This window comes from Onychomys torridus, chromosome 7, assembly GCF_903995425.1.
Source record: "Onychomys torridus chromosome 7, mOncTor1.1, whole genome shotgun sequence".
Lineage (NCBI taxonomy): Eukaryota > Metazoa > Chordata > Mammalia > Rodentia > Cricetidae > Onychomys > Onychomys torridus.
The window spans coordinates 52384299-52402266 of NC_050449.1; the positions used below are offsets into that span (position 1 = coordinate 52384299).

At 37.5% G+C, this 17968-nt stretch overlaps 1 protein-coding gene and 1 pseudogene across 9 annotated transcripts in view; both read right to left on the reverse strand.

The window, feature by feature from the left end:
• Neo1 (neogenin 1) overlaps positions 1-17968 on the reverse strand; it is a 170454-nt gene that overhangs the window by 80457 nt on the left and 72029 nt on the right. For all 9 annotated transcript variants that reach the window (XM_036194313.1, XM_036194316.1, XM_036194311.1 and 6 more), the window contains exons 6-7: positions 9485-9639; positions 7727-7847 (exon numbers count right to left, since the gene is read on the reverse strand). In XM_036194313.1, the coding sequence (XP_036050206.1) occupies positions 7727-7847; positions 9485-9639 (276 nt within the window). The remainder of the gene's footprint in view (positions 1-7726; positions 7848-9484; positions 9640-17968) is intronic.
• LOC118588033 lies at positions 16173-17503 on the reverse strand (annotated as a pseudogene).

The following is a 17968-nucleotide window of genomic DNA, read 5'->3' on the forward strand; positions in this document are numbered from 1 at the left end:
AAGTGTATATCTATGGTTTTTATATTCCAGTCTTACAAGACAATTTGGAGGCTATTTTTAAATTCAAACAAAAGAAAGGACAATGAAAAGTAAACAATATTTTCCCTCAGGTTTTGCTACCTTTAACATACCTGCAAAGATTTCTTTCTCTTTCTCTCTCTCCCCCTTTTTTTTTTTTTTTTTTTTTAAAAGATATAGTCTCCCTATGTAGTTCCAGGCTGGCCTAGAATTCATAATTCTCCTGTTTCTGCCTTCCCAGTGCTAGGATTACCAGGCATGTAGCCCTCATACCACTCTACTTAGCTGCACTAATTTTACTAACAATTAAGAAAATCTTTCAACAGACAACTATTTCAAAAAGGCACTAATTTGAAATGTCATAATACAGAAGTAATTCCATTTTATGTTCAATTAAGTAGTTTAAAAGAGTCTATAAAACCAAGAGTTGCTGCTACCAGACATGGTGGTGTGCAATGAAATTCCAGCATTTAGAAGGCTGAAGATAGTGAGCTCACTGCTAACCTGACTTACACAGACGGATATCTCAAAAACAAACCAATATCAAAAGAAGTAACAAAGAGTGTTTCTGTTACTGAAAATGCATAAAATAACTTAAATCATATTTTTCTTCTTTTTTTTATGTAACATTTTTTAAAAGATTTATTTATTTAGTATACAGAAGAGGGTGCCAGATCTCATTATAGATGGTTGTGAGCCACCATGTGGCTGCTGGGAATTGAACTCAGGACCTCTGGAAGAATAGTCAGTGCTCTTAACCTGAGCCACCTCTCCAGCCCCTATTTTTTCTTAAAATTATTACATTTTGCTTATTTATTTGTATATGTGTGTATGTGTGGACAGGCATAGCATATATGAAAACTCAGAGAACTCGAAGGAGTTAGTTCTCTCCTGCCATCACTTGGGTTCTGGGAACTGAACTCAGATCATCAAGTTTGGTGGCAGGTGCCTTTACCTACTGAGTGATCTTGCCAGCTCCATCTTACATTTTAAATGTTTTGATCAAGAAACTTTGCTCAGCCTTGGTGCAGGGAGGAGGGGACTGGACCTGCCTCAACTGAATCTACCAGGCTGGGCTGAATCCCCAGGGGAGACCTTGCCTTGGAGGAGGTGGGAATGGGGTGGGGGGGTGGACTGACGGGGAAGGCTGGGGGGTGGGAGGAGGGAGGACAGGGGAATCCGTGGCTGATATGTAAAATTAATTCTACCTCCCAATTCAGGAGGAAATTGTGTTTTCTGATGACACAACGTAAAATATCTCATAGTGTCCCTGGTTTCCTGCACTGTGCTGCTGCAGGCTGCAGAGGGACGTACTAACAGGCATCTCCCAACAGTTTCTCAGAGTTGTAGCCATTTCCTCCCAGATCCGCCTTTCTGCTCCCACCCTTGTGTTTTCATCCTTTCACTTCTCTTTCCTTTACTCCAATTTCCCTTTAAAAGGTCTTGAGTGAAATACACTTCCTCCAGTGAGAAATGATCACAAACTATTACCGTTTGTGATGTGGTCTGGTAGCTGGCAAACAGTGTCTACAAAGGACAAGAGACACTTCCAGGTTTTATAGGCCATCTGATCTCTAAACGACTGACTTTTGTCATCACAGCATGAAAGGACCACAAAGACGACACAGATAATCTGTCAACAAATGTGTATGTCTATGTTCCAATGAAAAAATGCAGGAAATGGATGATCTGGCCTACGAGGCACACTCTGCCGACTTAATCTAGTCCATTTTTGAAAGTTGTCTTTTAAAATATTAATGAGTCTGCTAAAAACAAAGAAGCAAAGAACCTAGACAAACAAAAAGGATACAAGGTGAGAGGGTTTGGGGAATGATACACAGCCACTATCACTCCTGGGGTCACAATGCTACTAAATACAAGAGCAAAGAAGCTCAAAGTAAGCTAATTTTCATCATTCCTATTTTATGCTGTTCAAGCCTCTGCCTATATCCTGCTAAATGAAAGGCTATCACGGGGGCCTGCCAGAATCTTCTCTACCTCGTGCAATACAACATCACTGTCCTCGAAAGAGACTAGCTATGAATGCTGACATTCCACGATGGTGTTCCTTCCATGATAATGTTACTAGGAGAAGGTCATCAGTATTATGTGTCTGGTGGCTTTTTATCTTTTAACAATGACTAAAAAGTTGAGTTTAGTACTTCAAAAAAAAAAAAAAAAAAAAAAAAAAAGGAAAAAGCCTTTCAGATTATGCAATCTGAAAACACCAAAAAAATATAATTCATCAAAGTGACTAATTAATGTAAACATTTTGGGAAAGGGAATGCTTAATTATATTTGTATAGTTTTTAAATTCAGATCTGATCCATTTAGCTTTGTATCTTTTCTACTTGAAACTCTATACTGAGATTTCCTCATCATTAAAAAGTGTTAAGCTGTTCTATAATTATTTTCATTTCATTCTATTTTTAACATTTAAGTAATTTCCTATTCTTTCCCTTTATCCCTATTTCTTTTTCTTTTTAATTCACTAATGGTGATATTAAGTCTTTTTCTAAATCTGATTTCTAAGAAAAAAACCTCCTAAATATGAATGGGTTAAATTAGTAATTTTTAAGATTTAACTATAAAAATACTTTTATTAAATGATACAAAGATATATAATTTCTTTAAGGAAGAAAGATGCAAACCTATTCATATCCTATTCATCTATCATAAACATGTTAAAAATAGAAAAACCATTCATTGAATTTACTACTTTATCTTTTTCTACTATGAGTTGTATGCAATCAATTTTCTCAGTTTGTTCTGAAAACGTGTTCATTTCATTTTCATTTTTGAAGGATACTTTTACTGAATAGATAACTTACTTGGGTTGCTTTTTCCCCAAAGGTCTTTAGTTTTGGTGCACACACGCACGTGCTCACACACACACACACGCCTACTGTAATTCTTCTTTAAAACTTATTATTTTTATTTTATGAGTATGGGTGTTTGGTTTGCATGCATGTTTGTGCACTATAAAGCGTGCCTGGTGCCTACAGAGACCAGAAGAGGTTGTCTGGTCTCTTGAAACTCAGTTATAGACTATGTGAGCCACCATGTAGGTGCTGAGACTTGAATGTGGATCCTCTGGAAGAGCAGCCAGTGCTCTTAATCACTGAACCATTTCTCCAGGCACATCCTTGTTCTTCTGGAGGTAAATGTCTTTGTTGCTGTTTATTTTTGATATTATAATTTAATTACATTTCTCTCTTCCCTTTCCTCATATGCTCCTCCCAGGTTTCCTTCAAAGTGATGGCCTCTTTTTTCAGTTATTGCATGTATATATATATTTTCACATGCGTATGTATTCCTAAATATGACATGTTGAGTCCCATATAATGCTACTTGTACCTATGTTTTCAGAGCATTCCTTTGGCAATGGACAACCAACTGGTGTACTCTTCCCCTGGAAAGATCACCTCTCCTGCTCGCAGCTTTACTCAGTTGCCTATAGTTCTTTGTGGTGGGTTGAGACTCATCTGATTCGTCATGTTCGTTGGTGTCATTCTTATTCAGCTCATGTTTGGGCGGTCATTTTGGTGAGACTTTATGGGTATACCTTCTAATGTGACACAATCTCACACCAAACTCCCTGATCCTCTGGCTCTTACAATCTTCCCACTTCCTCTTCCACAGTGTTCCTTGAGCATTAAGTGCAGAATTATTTAGAAGATATATGCACTGGTACTGCTTTGTGCTTTGTTTTGTTTTGAATTTCACAATTTTCTTAGTCTTCAGTCTAACCATGATGCAGACAGGTACATTTTCTTTCACTGCCAACACCATTATTACTATTATCACTTTGGAGTTAAGCTTACATCTGAGCTGATTTTTGGATCTGTCATTTTATTCTCTCCCTGACTAACTAGTACTGGTTACTCAACCCAGAGCCCCACTCATGCTAGGTAAGTATGCTACCATGAAGCTACACCCTCTCATCCTGTGTTTTTAAAAATCATAATCATGGACTGGATACATAGCTCAGCCATTAAAAGCTAAGGCTCACAACAACAACCAACAAAAATCACAGCTATTGCCTATTTAAATATTTTTGCTTTGCTCTGTTCTTATCTTCGTTGTTTTAAGACTCAAATTTGCTTATACTAGCCAAAACAGCCCCAGTCAATAATACTCCATTTTATGGATATACCATAGTTCACCCATTCACATACTGAAGACTATTTCAATTATTCCAAGTTATGGAGCTTGGGGATAAAGGTGCTATAAACACTTGAGTACACATTTTTATGGATGTAATTTTTCAACTTAGGTGAATACCAAGAAATATGATTATTGGACCATGTTAAGGATGGTATGTTTGGTTTTCAGTTCTTTGTTTTGGTTCATTTTGTAGTCTGTAAAGCCATGTGTGAGTAGTTTTTAAAAGAAAAGTCTATAAAGAATGGCAAGTGGATGGTATACTTACTAGTGTCTTTGCACTGAATTTATATAAAGAAGTAAAAAAATTCTTGAATCTGGTTCTGTTGACTTTTATCTTTCAACACGGAACAGGCTTTTTTCCTTTGCTTTTTTTGGCGTCTATTAATTTTTCCCTGAATGATGAACAAAGCATGCAGAGCCACGTTAAGAGTTAAGTATCATCTACACCTAGGCAATGGTATGCCTGTTCTTTGTCAAACTATTAGAGTGGAGTTTAGCCAACACAGTCAGGAACTGAGTTTGGTATAGATTTAGTTGTTACAGTTACCTGCAGTATACAACAGGTGTCAAAGTGCTCTATAGCTAAGACTAACACTGTCATATGTTCAGAGATAAAAGGCTTCCCCCAACTATTCTTTCCTTTCAGCTTTTAAACATTTCTGGACACTATTACAAGAGGGATTTCCCATCAGGCTCATGACCTTTCTCAAGGGAAAGGCTTTCTGCCTTGGTGCTAGGTTTATAGCTGAAGTAGATGCAATTCTCTGTTGTTCTTGTCCAGCTTCAATTTTAGGTAGGCTCTGTGATTCTTTCTATGGCAGGCTAAGTCTGCTCTGGACTATGTAGATCTTAGGTGGGCATGTTCTTAATCACCACTCTCCTCTTTAATAGAAAGAGGCTTCTTGCTATCAGTGCCTTCTGGAGCCTAAAATGATATTCTGACCCTCTTTTAAGGCAGACCTTCTCTTCTATCCTTCCCTTCAGCAATAATGATTTTTCCCCTGTGTTCTGAGTTTCTCCCAAGAGCAGGGAGTGTAGTTCCGTAGTAGAGGACTTACCCAGCATGTACAAGGCCTTATGTTCAATTCTTAGTATCCTGCATATCTCCCCACTTCCAGCCAGGTCCAAGAGGTAGGTGTGTGTGTGTGTGTGTGTGTGTGTGTGTGTGTGTGTGTGTGTGTGACTGAAGAGTTTCTCTTCAAAGAAGGAATTCGGTTTCTAAACTTTCTCCAGAAATAAGTAGGTTTTCTGTTTCTTTTCCATGGGTTTGAAGCTTACAGAGGATCTGAGGAAAAGTGAGAGGCTTACGTCTATCTCCCAACAGGACAGAACACCCTCTTCATTTCTAGACCTGAGAGACAACTTTGATCCTCCTATTCTGAATTTCTTCTCAACTGGGAATACTATGTGGAACACCAGGAAAATTTATCTGAAAGCAAACAAGAGATCCCTTGGAGTCTGGGTCCTCCATATCTTTTAAACTAGTGCATACTTGGCCTTAAATAATTAGCTAAAATTGAAAGTTGCCCCCCCCCCCCAATTTCTGGCAGCCATTTCAATCTCTTGTGGTAAGCTAAAGATAAAACAATTCCTATAACCCAACACATAGGCTGTGAGGCAGGGAAACCGGTCCTACTTGGCTACTTTATTAGCTCAGCTCTCAGATGGGCTAGAGAAGGATTGATTCTTCAGTATCCAGCTTTCAGGGAGAGGAGCTGGCTCTTGTCTTCACTCCTGCCTTCTTGTTGAGGCAGGATTTTGCTATACAATTATCCGGCCTCAGCTTCTCCAGTGCATGCAATTTAGTATGAAAACATAACCATATAAAAGGTATAATGTAACATTGTTTATAATGGCAAAACAGAAAACAATAATAAAAACAACTTAAAAAAAGAGGACAACTTAAATGCAACCAAACAGGGAATAAATTATATAAAACTACATAATATATTCTATCCAATAATGAACAACGTTGTTATTTTGTTACCATGGAAAGATGTCAGTGGAATGATGTTGCAAGAAAACAGAGTTAGGAAAAGACATACACATCCTCTGTGTACTCCTATGCAACTAGGTGGTAGGATTTAGAATCAGTGCCTTCCTTCCAGTTCCAAATTCAAGTTTTTCTTCCTGCTCCACAAAATGAAGCCATACATTTTTTAGTATAGTTTTTCCTTTTCTCAGCTGACATACATGTTACACGTATCAGCACAGGCACTAGAGATACCAATTGCAGAGAGGACTTCCTCATTAGCTCCCATGTGCAGGTTCTGATAGCCAACATCTTTCCACAACACACAACCTCTTGGGTGTTTTTGCAGAAAATGCCTCTGGTGAGGTATCAACTTATGATATACTCTCCTCATATCCTAAAAAGTAAATTTAAAGTTTCAACAGCAAAGCACTACATCTACTTTAGTGTCACATAGTAAACCAGAGCCACATTCTTTCCAATAATGTCTGGATTTCAGCCTTGGTGAATGACTTTCTCTGTAGACTCTATCTATACCCAGGTGCTATTGCTCTTTATTATACATGCCAATGCTAATATAAGAGGCCTTTTCTTACTGTCTAAATCCTTAATACTCTCTAGAATTAATAACTCTTTACATTAAGCTTTCCCTGTTCAAATTACAGCATTTTCCCCAACTCCTACACCCTTTTGTATTTTTCAATGTTGACTGAATTTATTTTGCATAATAAACAAGTATTTTTTAATGATAATCACAAAAAGCACACTAATTTTCTTTTGGAAAAACAACAAAAATTTAGTGCAAATATTAAGAAGTGTTCCTTGTAAGGCAGAAATACAGTTGTGAGATCAACACAAGTGGGTTCTGTAAACACTTGTGTAGACTTCCTTCCAGTTCTTCTCTTCTTTAATATCAACTTCTTTTTTAACATTATCTGAAAATGTATCTCTAAATAATTTTATTTTTTAAATATTTCTTCTTTCCTTCCCCTCCCTCCCTCCCTCTCTCCCTCCCTCCCTCCCTCCCTTCCTTCCTTCCTTTTTGGTTTTTCAGGACAGGGTTTCTCTGTGTATCCCTGGCTGCCCTGGAACTCACTCTGTAGACCAGGTTGGTTTCAAAATTAGAGATCTGCCTACCTCTGCCTCCCAAGAGTTAGCATTAAAGGTGTGTGCCACCACCTGGCTGTTTTTTAAGTGTGTGTGTGTGTGTGTGTGTGTGTGTGTGTGTGTGTGTGTGTGTTTCGTATGAATATATGTATGTGCAACACATGTGGTACCCAAAAAGACCCAAAGAGGGAATCAGATCTCCTAGAACTGCAGTTACAGATGGTTGTAAGGCACCATGTGGGTGCTGGGGATCGAACTTGGGTCTTCTGAGAGAGCAGGGAGTGCTCTTGCCTGTTGAAGCCCTTGAAGTAACTGAAGAGAAAGAAGTGACTTAAGACTGCTGCTCTTTTGCTTGTAGTTGTGTCACATGCTGGGCTTTACCAAGCTATCAATCACAAGGCGCCCTGGAGGAACAGTGCCTCCAATACAAGCTCCTTCAGCTCCCTGCTGCTCCCCTCTTACCATGCTCAAGGATTATCAGCTGGGCGCCAGCTTGTGCATTTCCAACATCATTCTCAGCAATGCATTGATAGAACCCTTCATCTGATTTCACCAGACCCAACACTTGCAGATTATGTTCCTTCTAAGGAAGAAAAACACATAAAATTTTATGCCTAATTGATGAACATGAGTTTAAAACGTCAAGGATATGTTCTCAAGGAGATAGAAGAAATATTGTTATTAGCATAAATGTCGCTTTAAAATAAAAAAAACATGTAAATACTGATAAAATAAAAATGCTAATTTTACCACAACAGATTTTTTTAATGTTAAATGTTCAAAAACTTTTTAACATGAGATTATGCATTTCAGAAACAGAAAATACATCCCCATAGAAAATGAATTACTTGTATGACAAATTTGTAAAATGACACTGTCTTTAAAACATAATTATTTCTGAGCTTTTTACTGAGTATTATGTAAAGACCTTCAGGAATGCCATTAATATTTATTATAAAACCTAAATAATCCTATTAGTAAGATATTAGATAATGATAGTACTAGTAGGTAATAATAATACTAAGAATACCTAATGCATATAAAGTAAAGTGCAATTATGACAAAGAATTATTAAATATATTTAACATCTTTTTTCTCACGCTGGAATCTAGGAAACTGACTAATTAGACTAGACTAGCTGGCCAGTGAGCCTCTAGAATTCACTTGTTTCCATCTCCACAGTGCAGGCATTTCAATACAAAACTTCTTCTGTGGGTTTCTCTGGTGACTGTACTCAGGCCTTCATGTTTACATGAGATAAGATAGACTGAGGTATCAATCCAGCCCCACATTTAACTTTTTGCATTTACAGTTTGTTATAGTTTTGAGACAGTCTCAAGGAGTGACCTAATCTGGCCTCAGGCTCACTATCTTCTTGCCTTTACCTACTGAGGACTGGGATTACAGGCAAGTTATCAGCATGCCTTGCTTGTATCTACTTCAAAAATTCTTTTTACTAATACATGCAAGTTAAATTAAAAGGCACTATGTGATGATACACTCACTTTCTAAAAGGGTTTTTGTTTGTTAGAATGGTTAGCATGGGATCATTCTTACTTTGAAAGGTATGTGCACTGATTTATGATTTTTTTAGTTAAGTTTTGTATAATTTGTTGTATAATATATATTGTATATATATATTATATAACTGTTGTTATATATATATATATAAAATCGATGTTTTTCAAAATTATCATCTTTCTATACTTCCAGAGAGACCTGGATGTGGTGGCACATGCACTTAGGAAGCAGAAACAGGTTGATTTCTGTGATTTCCAGACCAGTTGAGTCTACATAATGAGTTCCAGGGCAGCCAGAGCTACAGTTGGGAGAGGGGGGATAAAGGAGAGGGGAGGCGGAGGGGAGAGACCTGCTCCTTGAAAACAGCTGAAGACAATGAGGAACAGGCATGTGTGCACACACTGTATGTCTCAGGAAATGCTGATAGCTACATTTAAGAGTACTAGACTGTGGTGGGCTCTAAGTCTAGTCCAACCACCAATTTGCTAAGTGGTCTCACATAAACTACCAAAATGCTTCTAAGCTCAGCTTTCTCTACCGCCAAAAACTAAATTATGTTCTGTGATTTCTTCTATAATTTTTCTACTTCATTATTTGCAATAATTTGAATTGGAATATATAATACATCTTTTCGTGATTATATATAAAGACACTTAAAGGTCTCAGAAATAAATGTACTTCATTGAAAAAAATACTTACTACAATTTTAAAGTAATCACTCGGGATAACCACATCCCCATTCTTGACCCACTTCACAGTTGGAGTTGGCTTCCCAGTGACTTCACATTCAAATACAATATCCATGGATTCGTGAGCATATATGTTATCAGGTTCTTTCAAGAATTCAGGTGGAGCTTCAAAGTATAAAGAAAATTAAAATAAAAATAGGTAGCTATTCACATATCAACACATTTTTAGACCAAAGAATTCACAGTATTTGCATATTTTCATAAAATCACACAACTATATATTTTGAATGTTAGTACAGCAGTTTTACAAATTAATTGCCTGATGGAGTACTAGCCAACTGTAAAGAAAAAAAATTTTTTTTTTTTTTTAGTCATGGGTAAATGGATATATCTGAGTTAGGTAACTCAGACCTAGAAAGACAAGTATCACATGTTCTTTTTCATGGATGCTAGATTTGAATCATGAGCTATTAGGTATGAGTGATTAAATTAGAATGCCCACAGAAGTCAGGAAAGTAGTGAAGAATCACAGGAGGAAAGATTTCAAGGGAAGGGGTCTAGGACATGGGTGATATGGAAAAGGGGGAAATGAACAAGTAGGATTTAATGGGGCAGGAATGGGAGGATGAGGTAGAGGCGGGAGTATTGGGAGGGATAACTGATGTTAAAAACCTCTTAAAAAGCCATATGGGAACCCACTACAGTAGAAGCTTCATAATACATATACATATCTATATACATATACATATATATACACATACATACATGCATGCATAAAAGGAGTTTGAATGGTGTTATCCTATACTGGGGGACAATGCCCCTCTCATATACCACAGTTACCTCTTTTCTAGTTGTTGGTCAGTAGGATCCCTAAAACATTACAGGCTATTGCAACTGCTCTTGGTTACTCTCCAGAACTTTATGGTAAAACCTTATTGCTGAAGGCACCACATACTTGAGTCATAGGACTGAAGAAACTGAGCTGCTCCCCTGTCCTGGAAGCTTCCTCCCTACTGGCTAGCTTTCACAGTGCTGGAAGGTTACATGCATGTACTGGGAGAGAAAAACATCAACAGCTGTGAACGCTGTAAGCTACAGTGACAACTGGCCTGGCAAAATATGCATATTGGTCCAAGAGTGGCATAGATGTTCATGAGAGTAACTTACTACAATCGTGACTTTCTATATACCAACTCTGGTCCACAACATCCCAGGATGCAGGATCTAGAATGTAGCTCAAGTTCATAATACCTTAACAGGCACTGTTATGTTCTATAGCATCCTAGCAGGCACTTTTAAATGGGCTAGCTTTGGCTAACAGCTCTGTTTTTGGGTAGCAGCTATGGTCTCTCCCAACAAAGAATGACAGCAGTCCTGGGTAGAGATCTCTTAAAAGTTTGAGATCCTTTTAAAAGCATCATAGTGAGTTCTAGCTTTTAAATATATTTGGTTTGTTTCAACTCACTGAGGTTATTGTTCGTATGATTTGAAACTACCTTTTCTTTATTAATGGAGGAAGGCTGGGCTTGTTGGATGCACAATGGTCCTTCCTGTCATGACCTTACTGATGGTCTCTCAGTACTTTCTGATCACTATTTTCACACTCTTTTTTGGTGACAAAAATCAACAGTTATGTATCTTGATTTGCTAGTAAAGCTGATGTATACTATATGACACACCAAAGCCCACAATGCCACTAGGACAAATGAAGAGATGTTGGAGAAGCAGGAAAGGAGAAACAGAGAGATGTTTTTGTTGTTGTTTTTGTTTTGTTTGGGTTTAGAGGGTTGTTTTTGCTTTTGTTTGTTTGCTTGCTTGCTTTGTTTTTTCTTCTTTTGTGGGGGTTATGGCAGGGGTGAGGGGAGTAGGGGAGTATATGGGGGGCCTAGGAGGCAAGCAGAATTGGGGTGCATGATGTGAAACTCCCAAAGAGTCAATACAAAAGTTAAATTAAAAAAAAAAAAACAACTAAAGGTTAAAAATGTTAAAAAAAAAAAAAAGGAATATACAGAGTCTAATTATTATTTCATACTTATTTGAATAACTTTCAACTTAAGCTGTACCTTTCTGTGTGGCTTTACTCTGTCAACTACATACATATTTTGAATCGTGTGTTTATTTTTATGTTCCACCCTCAGAAATCACTTGGCAAAAATTTAAATCTACATAAACAATGTACGTCCAGTTAAGTTAGCTTCCATCCTGACCTCACCTGGCCTCCATGAGTAAAAATTTTAAAAAATGCTATGGCTTATCCTTCCATTTTTAGATGTAAAACCAACTTGCCTCATCTCTCTCATTCAAATTATAAATGATAACACACTAAATTTTTTTCTACTTTCAAAGCTTGTACTCTTAACTAAGATGGTACCATTCTCAAGGAACTGACATATTCCTTGAGCCCAATGCTAGTATTAGGGAACCCTCCTCTAAAGTAGATAATTAATTCTGTAAAACACAGCAAAATGGGTTTTTATAAAATTAAACTAATAATTTTAGTATGCATTTTCAGTAAACAGACTTTCAAAGACTATTAGAAGAAAATCATAGTGTTCACCATTTACTTTTCTCTTTCATGATTTTTAAAGGAAAATCTCCTCTGGATTTCAACTACTCTACACATAGTATTCACACTAATTAAATATAATATGAGAACAAGTGTTTATGGTTAGGAAGTTAAGCAGATAACCAGAGAACAAGTGAATCAATTACCATAAGAAATAAGTATTGCAATGGAAGATATTTTGTTACCAAAAAGATAATTAAGCTTCAAATTCTGTGACAGCTCCCTATCCCTTCTAATACCACCATCATTACGAGAGTCATTTTAATTGCTAAATACATAAGTAGAATGTTAATATCAGAACAAACACTATACTTCCAAAATCCTTTTGCTAAAAACAGAACTTAATTCTACCGCTGTTGAATAATGCTGGGAATTGCCACTCAATTCAAACAGAAAACAAGACTGTGGTAGCCACCAACAAAGTCACAAGGTTACTTTGTTACACTACAATTTGGAAGGTAATAGCTTTCATTTACATTAGTGCTCAAATGCTGGAGTTTTACAGTTTCACTTTTAATTCTTTGGTACTAAAATTCTCATAGGGCACTTTAACAAGAAAAATAAAATAATTTTGTCCATTTATGCTAAACTGTACACTTGATGGTCTTAAGTTTTTTCTACAATTCACAAATTGACACCCAAATCCTTAAAAAAACAAAAACAAAAACAAAAACAAAAACAAAAACTGACAATGGACAAAACCTCTCCCAAGCAAGCATTTAAGAAATCCTTTTAGAGGCCTCGTTTACCAATGTGAATCTGCTGTAAGCACTGGCTTTCCAGGAAAAGCTTCCCACTGTACCAAATGTAAATAAATAGGTTCTTCTGTATTCTAAGAAAAACAGGGTACATCAATTCTGCAGAGACCTTACTACAAAACTGCACCAGACTTTCATAGTCTGCCCATTTCTCATATCCATACTTAAATTCCATTCTCACTCTTTTCCCTAGCCTATCCCTCCTGACGTAGTTAACAAGTAGTCATCTTGCAGATCTTAATTAAAAGCATTTCCTTAATGAAGCATTGTCTCCATAGGCCCATTTTCCTTATTTCCCTACCCCTCACTACCTCATCTACCACTGAAAACACAGTAGCCTACATTAAGTTGCAGCAGGTAATCCTCAAGTATTAGCTGAAATTCTACTAACTAGCATTATCAGAGAATTAGATGGTCATAAGATTCTTTTTCTCAAAAAATGCATAAATTTCTCAAAGATTTTTTTATGCTAGTTTCTCATAAGTCTTCTTTCTAAGTACCTGACAGACATCACGCATTTTTACAGTATAGATGGGATCATGCTTTTCTGCAATTTATGTCCTCTCTTAATTTTACATATCAATATATATAAAGTCACCTCTGAACAGAAGCACAATATAGGTGGAACCAGAACCTAGACAATTATAGGAGAAACAAACATGCTCACTGGTATGATTAAAAAGAGATACAATCTATGTATGGTAATTTAGCCAACTGCTATGCAAAATCAAAATATTCTTTGATCTAGTAATTTTACCTCATGAGATCAATACAACAGATATAATAACAATTACATAAATATATGATAATAGTTTCTATGTTTGAAATAGCAAGAGGCTGGGGACTACACAAACTTCTAGACTGCTTTTGTGTATGGCCTTTTTTGTTGTTGTTGTTGATGTCAATTTCTGAGACAGGATCTTGTGATAAAGTCCAAGTTTGCCTTAAACGCACTATCTCTTGCCTCACTTTCCCTGAGTGCAAAGATGACAGGGTATATCACCAAGACAAATAGCTACATTAATGTACAATCGACTAAGAATGCTAATGTTTCCACTCTAACCTCTCCTTATGACAGTAGATGGTGAACTGGCTGACGTCATTGCTGGATCACAAGAAGCCAAGGGGAAACTGAACCCCACATTCTTTTAGTGGGTTCAGTGAAAAGCAGGGATCTAGTCTGCCAAGACTGCTGCAATATACTTAAGTTATCACGGTATAAGGGTAGTTTCCGTGAATATTCCTGCACCTCATTATATTAACTGGACTCAAAAATGAAATGCAGACCATGTGGCAGTGGCACACGCCTTTAATCCTAGCACTTGAGGGCAGAGCCAGGAGGATCTCTTGGGGTTCAAGGCAAGCTCGGTCTACAGAGCAAGATCCAGGACAGGCTCCAAAACTACATGAAGAAACCCTGTCTCGAAAAAATGAAAATAAATAAATAAATAGAAATTAATTGATTAATTATAAAAAATGAAACACAAAGGTATAAGCTCACATTCACTTGAATAAACCCTAAATATTGGGCTAAAAACCAAGTAGGATTTCTACTAAAACATAAAGGCACCTTATAAAATCACTGACATGGAAACAAAGTAGAGCCAAGACAGCATTATGTAATTAAGGCTGTTTTAAAATACATTATCTCTCTAGATTTTTGTAATGTTTGTAGTATTTAGCAACTAAAACTTTATCTGCCGTCATTTCTTTTCCCATTTAAACAAGTACGCATTGTGGTGCCTTTTGGTATTCATTTTCTTAAGCAAGATTTTCAAATAGCTTACAATCCAGGTCCCAGCAAAGTCGATCTGTCCCTGATGACAACTATCTCTTAAGACTACCTGCTGTATCTTTCACACATGCCTGCTTACTTGAACAGACACAGAATACTTTTGGAAGGATATAAAAGAAGTCCTGAACATAATAAAGGCAATTTACAGCAAGCCTATAGCCAACATCCAATGAAATGCAAAGAAACTCAAAGATATTCCACTAAAATCAGGAGCAAGACAAGCTGTCCACTCTTTCCATATCTATTCAATACAGTACTTGAAGATCTAGCCAGAACAATAAGACAACTGAAGGAGATCAAGGGAATAAAAACTGGAAAAGAAGAAGTCAAAGTATAGCTATTGCATAAGTTATGAAAGTTTACATAAGTAACCCCCAAAATTCTACCAGGAACTCCTACAGCTGATAAACACCTTCAGTGAAGTGGCTAGACACAATATGAACTCAAAAAATCAGTAGTCTTCCTATATACAGAAGACAAACAGGCTGAGAAAGACATTAGGAAAACAACATCCCTCACAATAGACACAAACAATATCAAATATATTGAGCTAACTCTAACCAAGCAAGTGAAAGACTTGTATGACAAAAATTTGAAGTCTTTGAAGAAAAAAATTGAAGAAGATATCAGAAGAAAGATCTCCCATGCTCATGGATCAGTAGGATTCACATAGTAAAAATGGCCATACTACCAAAAAATCTACAGATTCAATGCAATCCCCATCAACATTCCAACACAATTCTTTTTTTTTTTTTTAATAGAAAAGCAATTTATTCCTTTATAAGCACTTACACAGCTAGTCATGGAGAGTAACAGGCCCAATGCTGAGACAGGTCAACCAAAATGGAGAGAGCATCAAACTATAGTGGTCAAGGACTAACCCCTAGAAAAGCAACTCTCATCAAGGATTAATTTAATTTTAAAAACCAAGACAAACTAGCAATTCACTCTTTCTCAACCTGACAGTTCTCCAGCAGTATAACTGTCAGTTGAAAACATATACCTTACAACTTGGTGGTCCCAAGTTTAAAAAAACAAAAACAAAAACCACACACAACAAAAACCATTTCACAGAAAGGAAAAGAATAATATGGAAACAGCTCAAGAAATACACTAATGAGCAAAAATATAAGGGGAAGGAGGAACGTGTTGTCTTAACTAAAGAAACCAAGACTGGTTTACATAGGAAAATGTGCATCCTGGAAAGCCAGGTGTGAGGACTTTAAACTCTATGACTTGACTCTCCCCTAATTCCTGAATAAAAATGACATCTTGCAATAGTTATACTCATGGCTCAGACACCTACTTCACTTGGCTCTATTCCTTATCCACTCTGACCTCTTACTTGAGAATCTGAAAAACTTGGGGATATAGCTTAAGAAGAAAAATAATCACACGTAATATGCCCCATTTCTGAAGATGCTTTGGACCTGGTTTGTTACTAGAAAATTCCTGAAGAAAAATTTCAATATAAGTCTGTGGCTTTGTTGAATTAAGTCCCCCAGTTAAGATTAGAAAACCCCCATGGTTTGGGCTAATAGTATTGTTGGTGGTACCTATTGTAGCCAGAGAACTGAACAAAGTCTGTGTCTCAAACCAGTGTTCAATCCTTCTAGGGTTCAGAGGACAACAAGGGGAGTCTAAACCACAAGTGCAGACATGTCTAGGATCCTTGTCCTTCTGGATCCATGCTTCCTTCAGGGTCTTCATCATTATAAATGTTCTCTGCCATCTGCCATACTTGCATGATACTGTCTTCTGATACAGAACAAATCACCCAAGGTTCATTGGGATTCCAGGAGAAATTAGGTATCTTGGCAGTGTGACCACCATGAATAAACAATAACTCTGGTGGGCCATCTTCTGCATCTTCTGGACTGTTCTTCTCCGATTTTACTTAAATCCCAGATATTCAGCCTACGATCAGTACCACTAGAAGCCAAAATAGCCTCATTGTGAGGTGACCACTGAACTTGGAATATTTCATCCTTACGTGATTCAAAGGAATGCAACTTGCGTTTCAGATTTCTCAGATCCCACAAGGCAACAGTCCTGTGGCAAGAATGAACTCACTGTAAGGATTGAAAGACAGGCAGTTCACTTCATCAGTGTGAGCATTGACTGAGTGGCTTGGCTTGGAAGTACTGTTTGAACGAGTATCCCAAATCATAAGTTTCTGATCATCAGCAACTGACCCAAACAGAGACTCGTGGAGCAGATGCCAGGAAATGTCCTCTACTATTGCTGTATCCCCGTAAAGATGGTCTTTGCATCCACCACTTTTCCTTCTTTTGGAACTGCACTGATGTCCCATAGGCAGATGGTATGGTCATCTGAAGCACTAAGTAAGTGACCGATGAGATTTGGATTCCAAGAAAGACCATAACCTTCCTTCTGATGTCCATGGAGACGCAAATCTGGGTTGCACTCTCCAGAAGGGTCTGGTTTAGAAGGATGTTTTGTGTAGTCGAAAACAAGCACATCACTGGATGGAGTCTTTGTTGCAATGATGCAAGGGTTCTGGGGCATGTAGCAAGCCCTGTTTACTTCTCCTTCATGGTTGATCTTGATTTCTATTTCAATTTTCCCACTGACAGAGCCAAAACCTCCAAACTCTCCTTTTTTGCTGTCATAGTGTGATGCATCAAACTGAGCATCATCATTAGGGAGCTGGACACTGGCTATCACCAGGTGGTTTTGTTCATTAGATGTGTGTGTTCCCAGGACAAGCCGATGAATGCTGAAATCTTCAGGCCTGGTTACATCTGGAAGCCACTGGGCAGTTAAACTGGGCCACTCCAGGGCATGGGTCATCACCAAATCATAAAGAAAAGGGGTGTTCTTCTTCCATATTTTGTACTCCTCATCGATCACACATTCTTCCATCGCGTTGTCAAAGGCAGCTTCCTTGTCAGCCTCGGCGGCAGAAGAGCCGGGAGGGGTTGTGGGGGGGATTCCGGGGTCGTGCGTTGCAGGAGGGGCAGGGAAGCACGGGCGCTCTGAGTTTAAGGCCAGCCTGGTCTACAGAGTGAGTTCTCTGTAGGCCAATACACAATTCTTTACAAACCTTGAAAGAACAATACTCAATTTCATATGGAAAAACAAAAAACCCAGGATAACTAATACAATCCTGAACAATAAAAGAACTTGTAGAGATATCACCATCCTGGATTTCAAGCTGTAATTCAGAGCTATGGTAATAAAAACCACATGGTATTGGCATAAAAACAGACATGTTCATTAGTGGAACTGAATCAAAGACCCCAAAGTAAATCAACACACCTATGGCACCTGATTTTTGATAAAGAAATCAGAAATACACACTAGAAAAAAAAAAGCATCTTCAACAAATGGTGCTGGTCTAACTGGATGTCA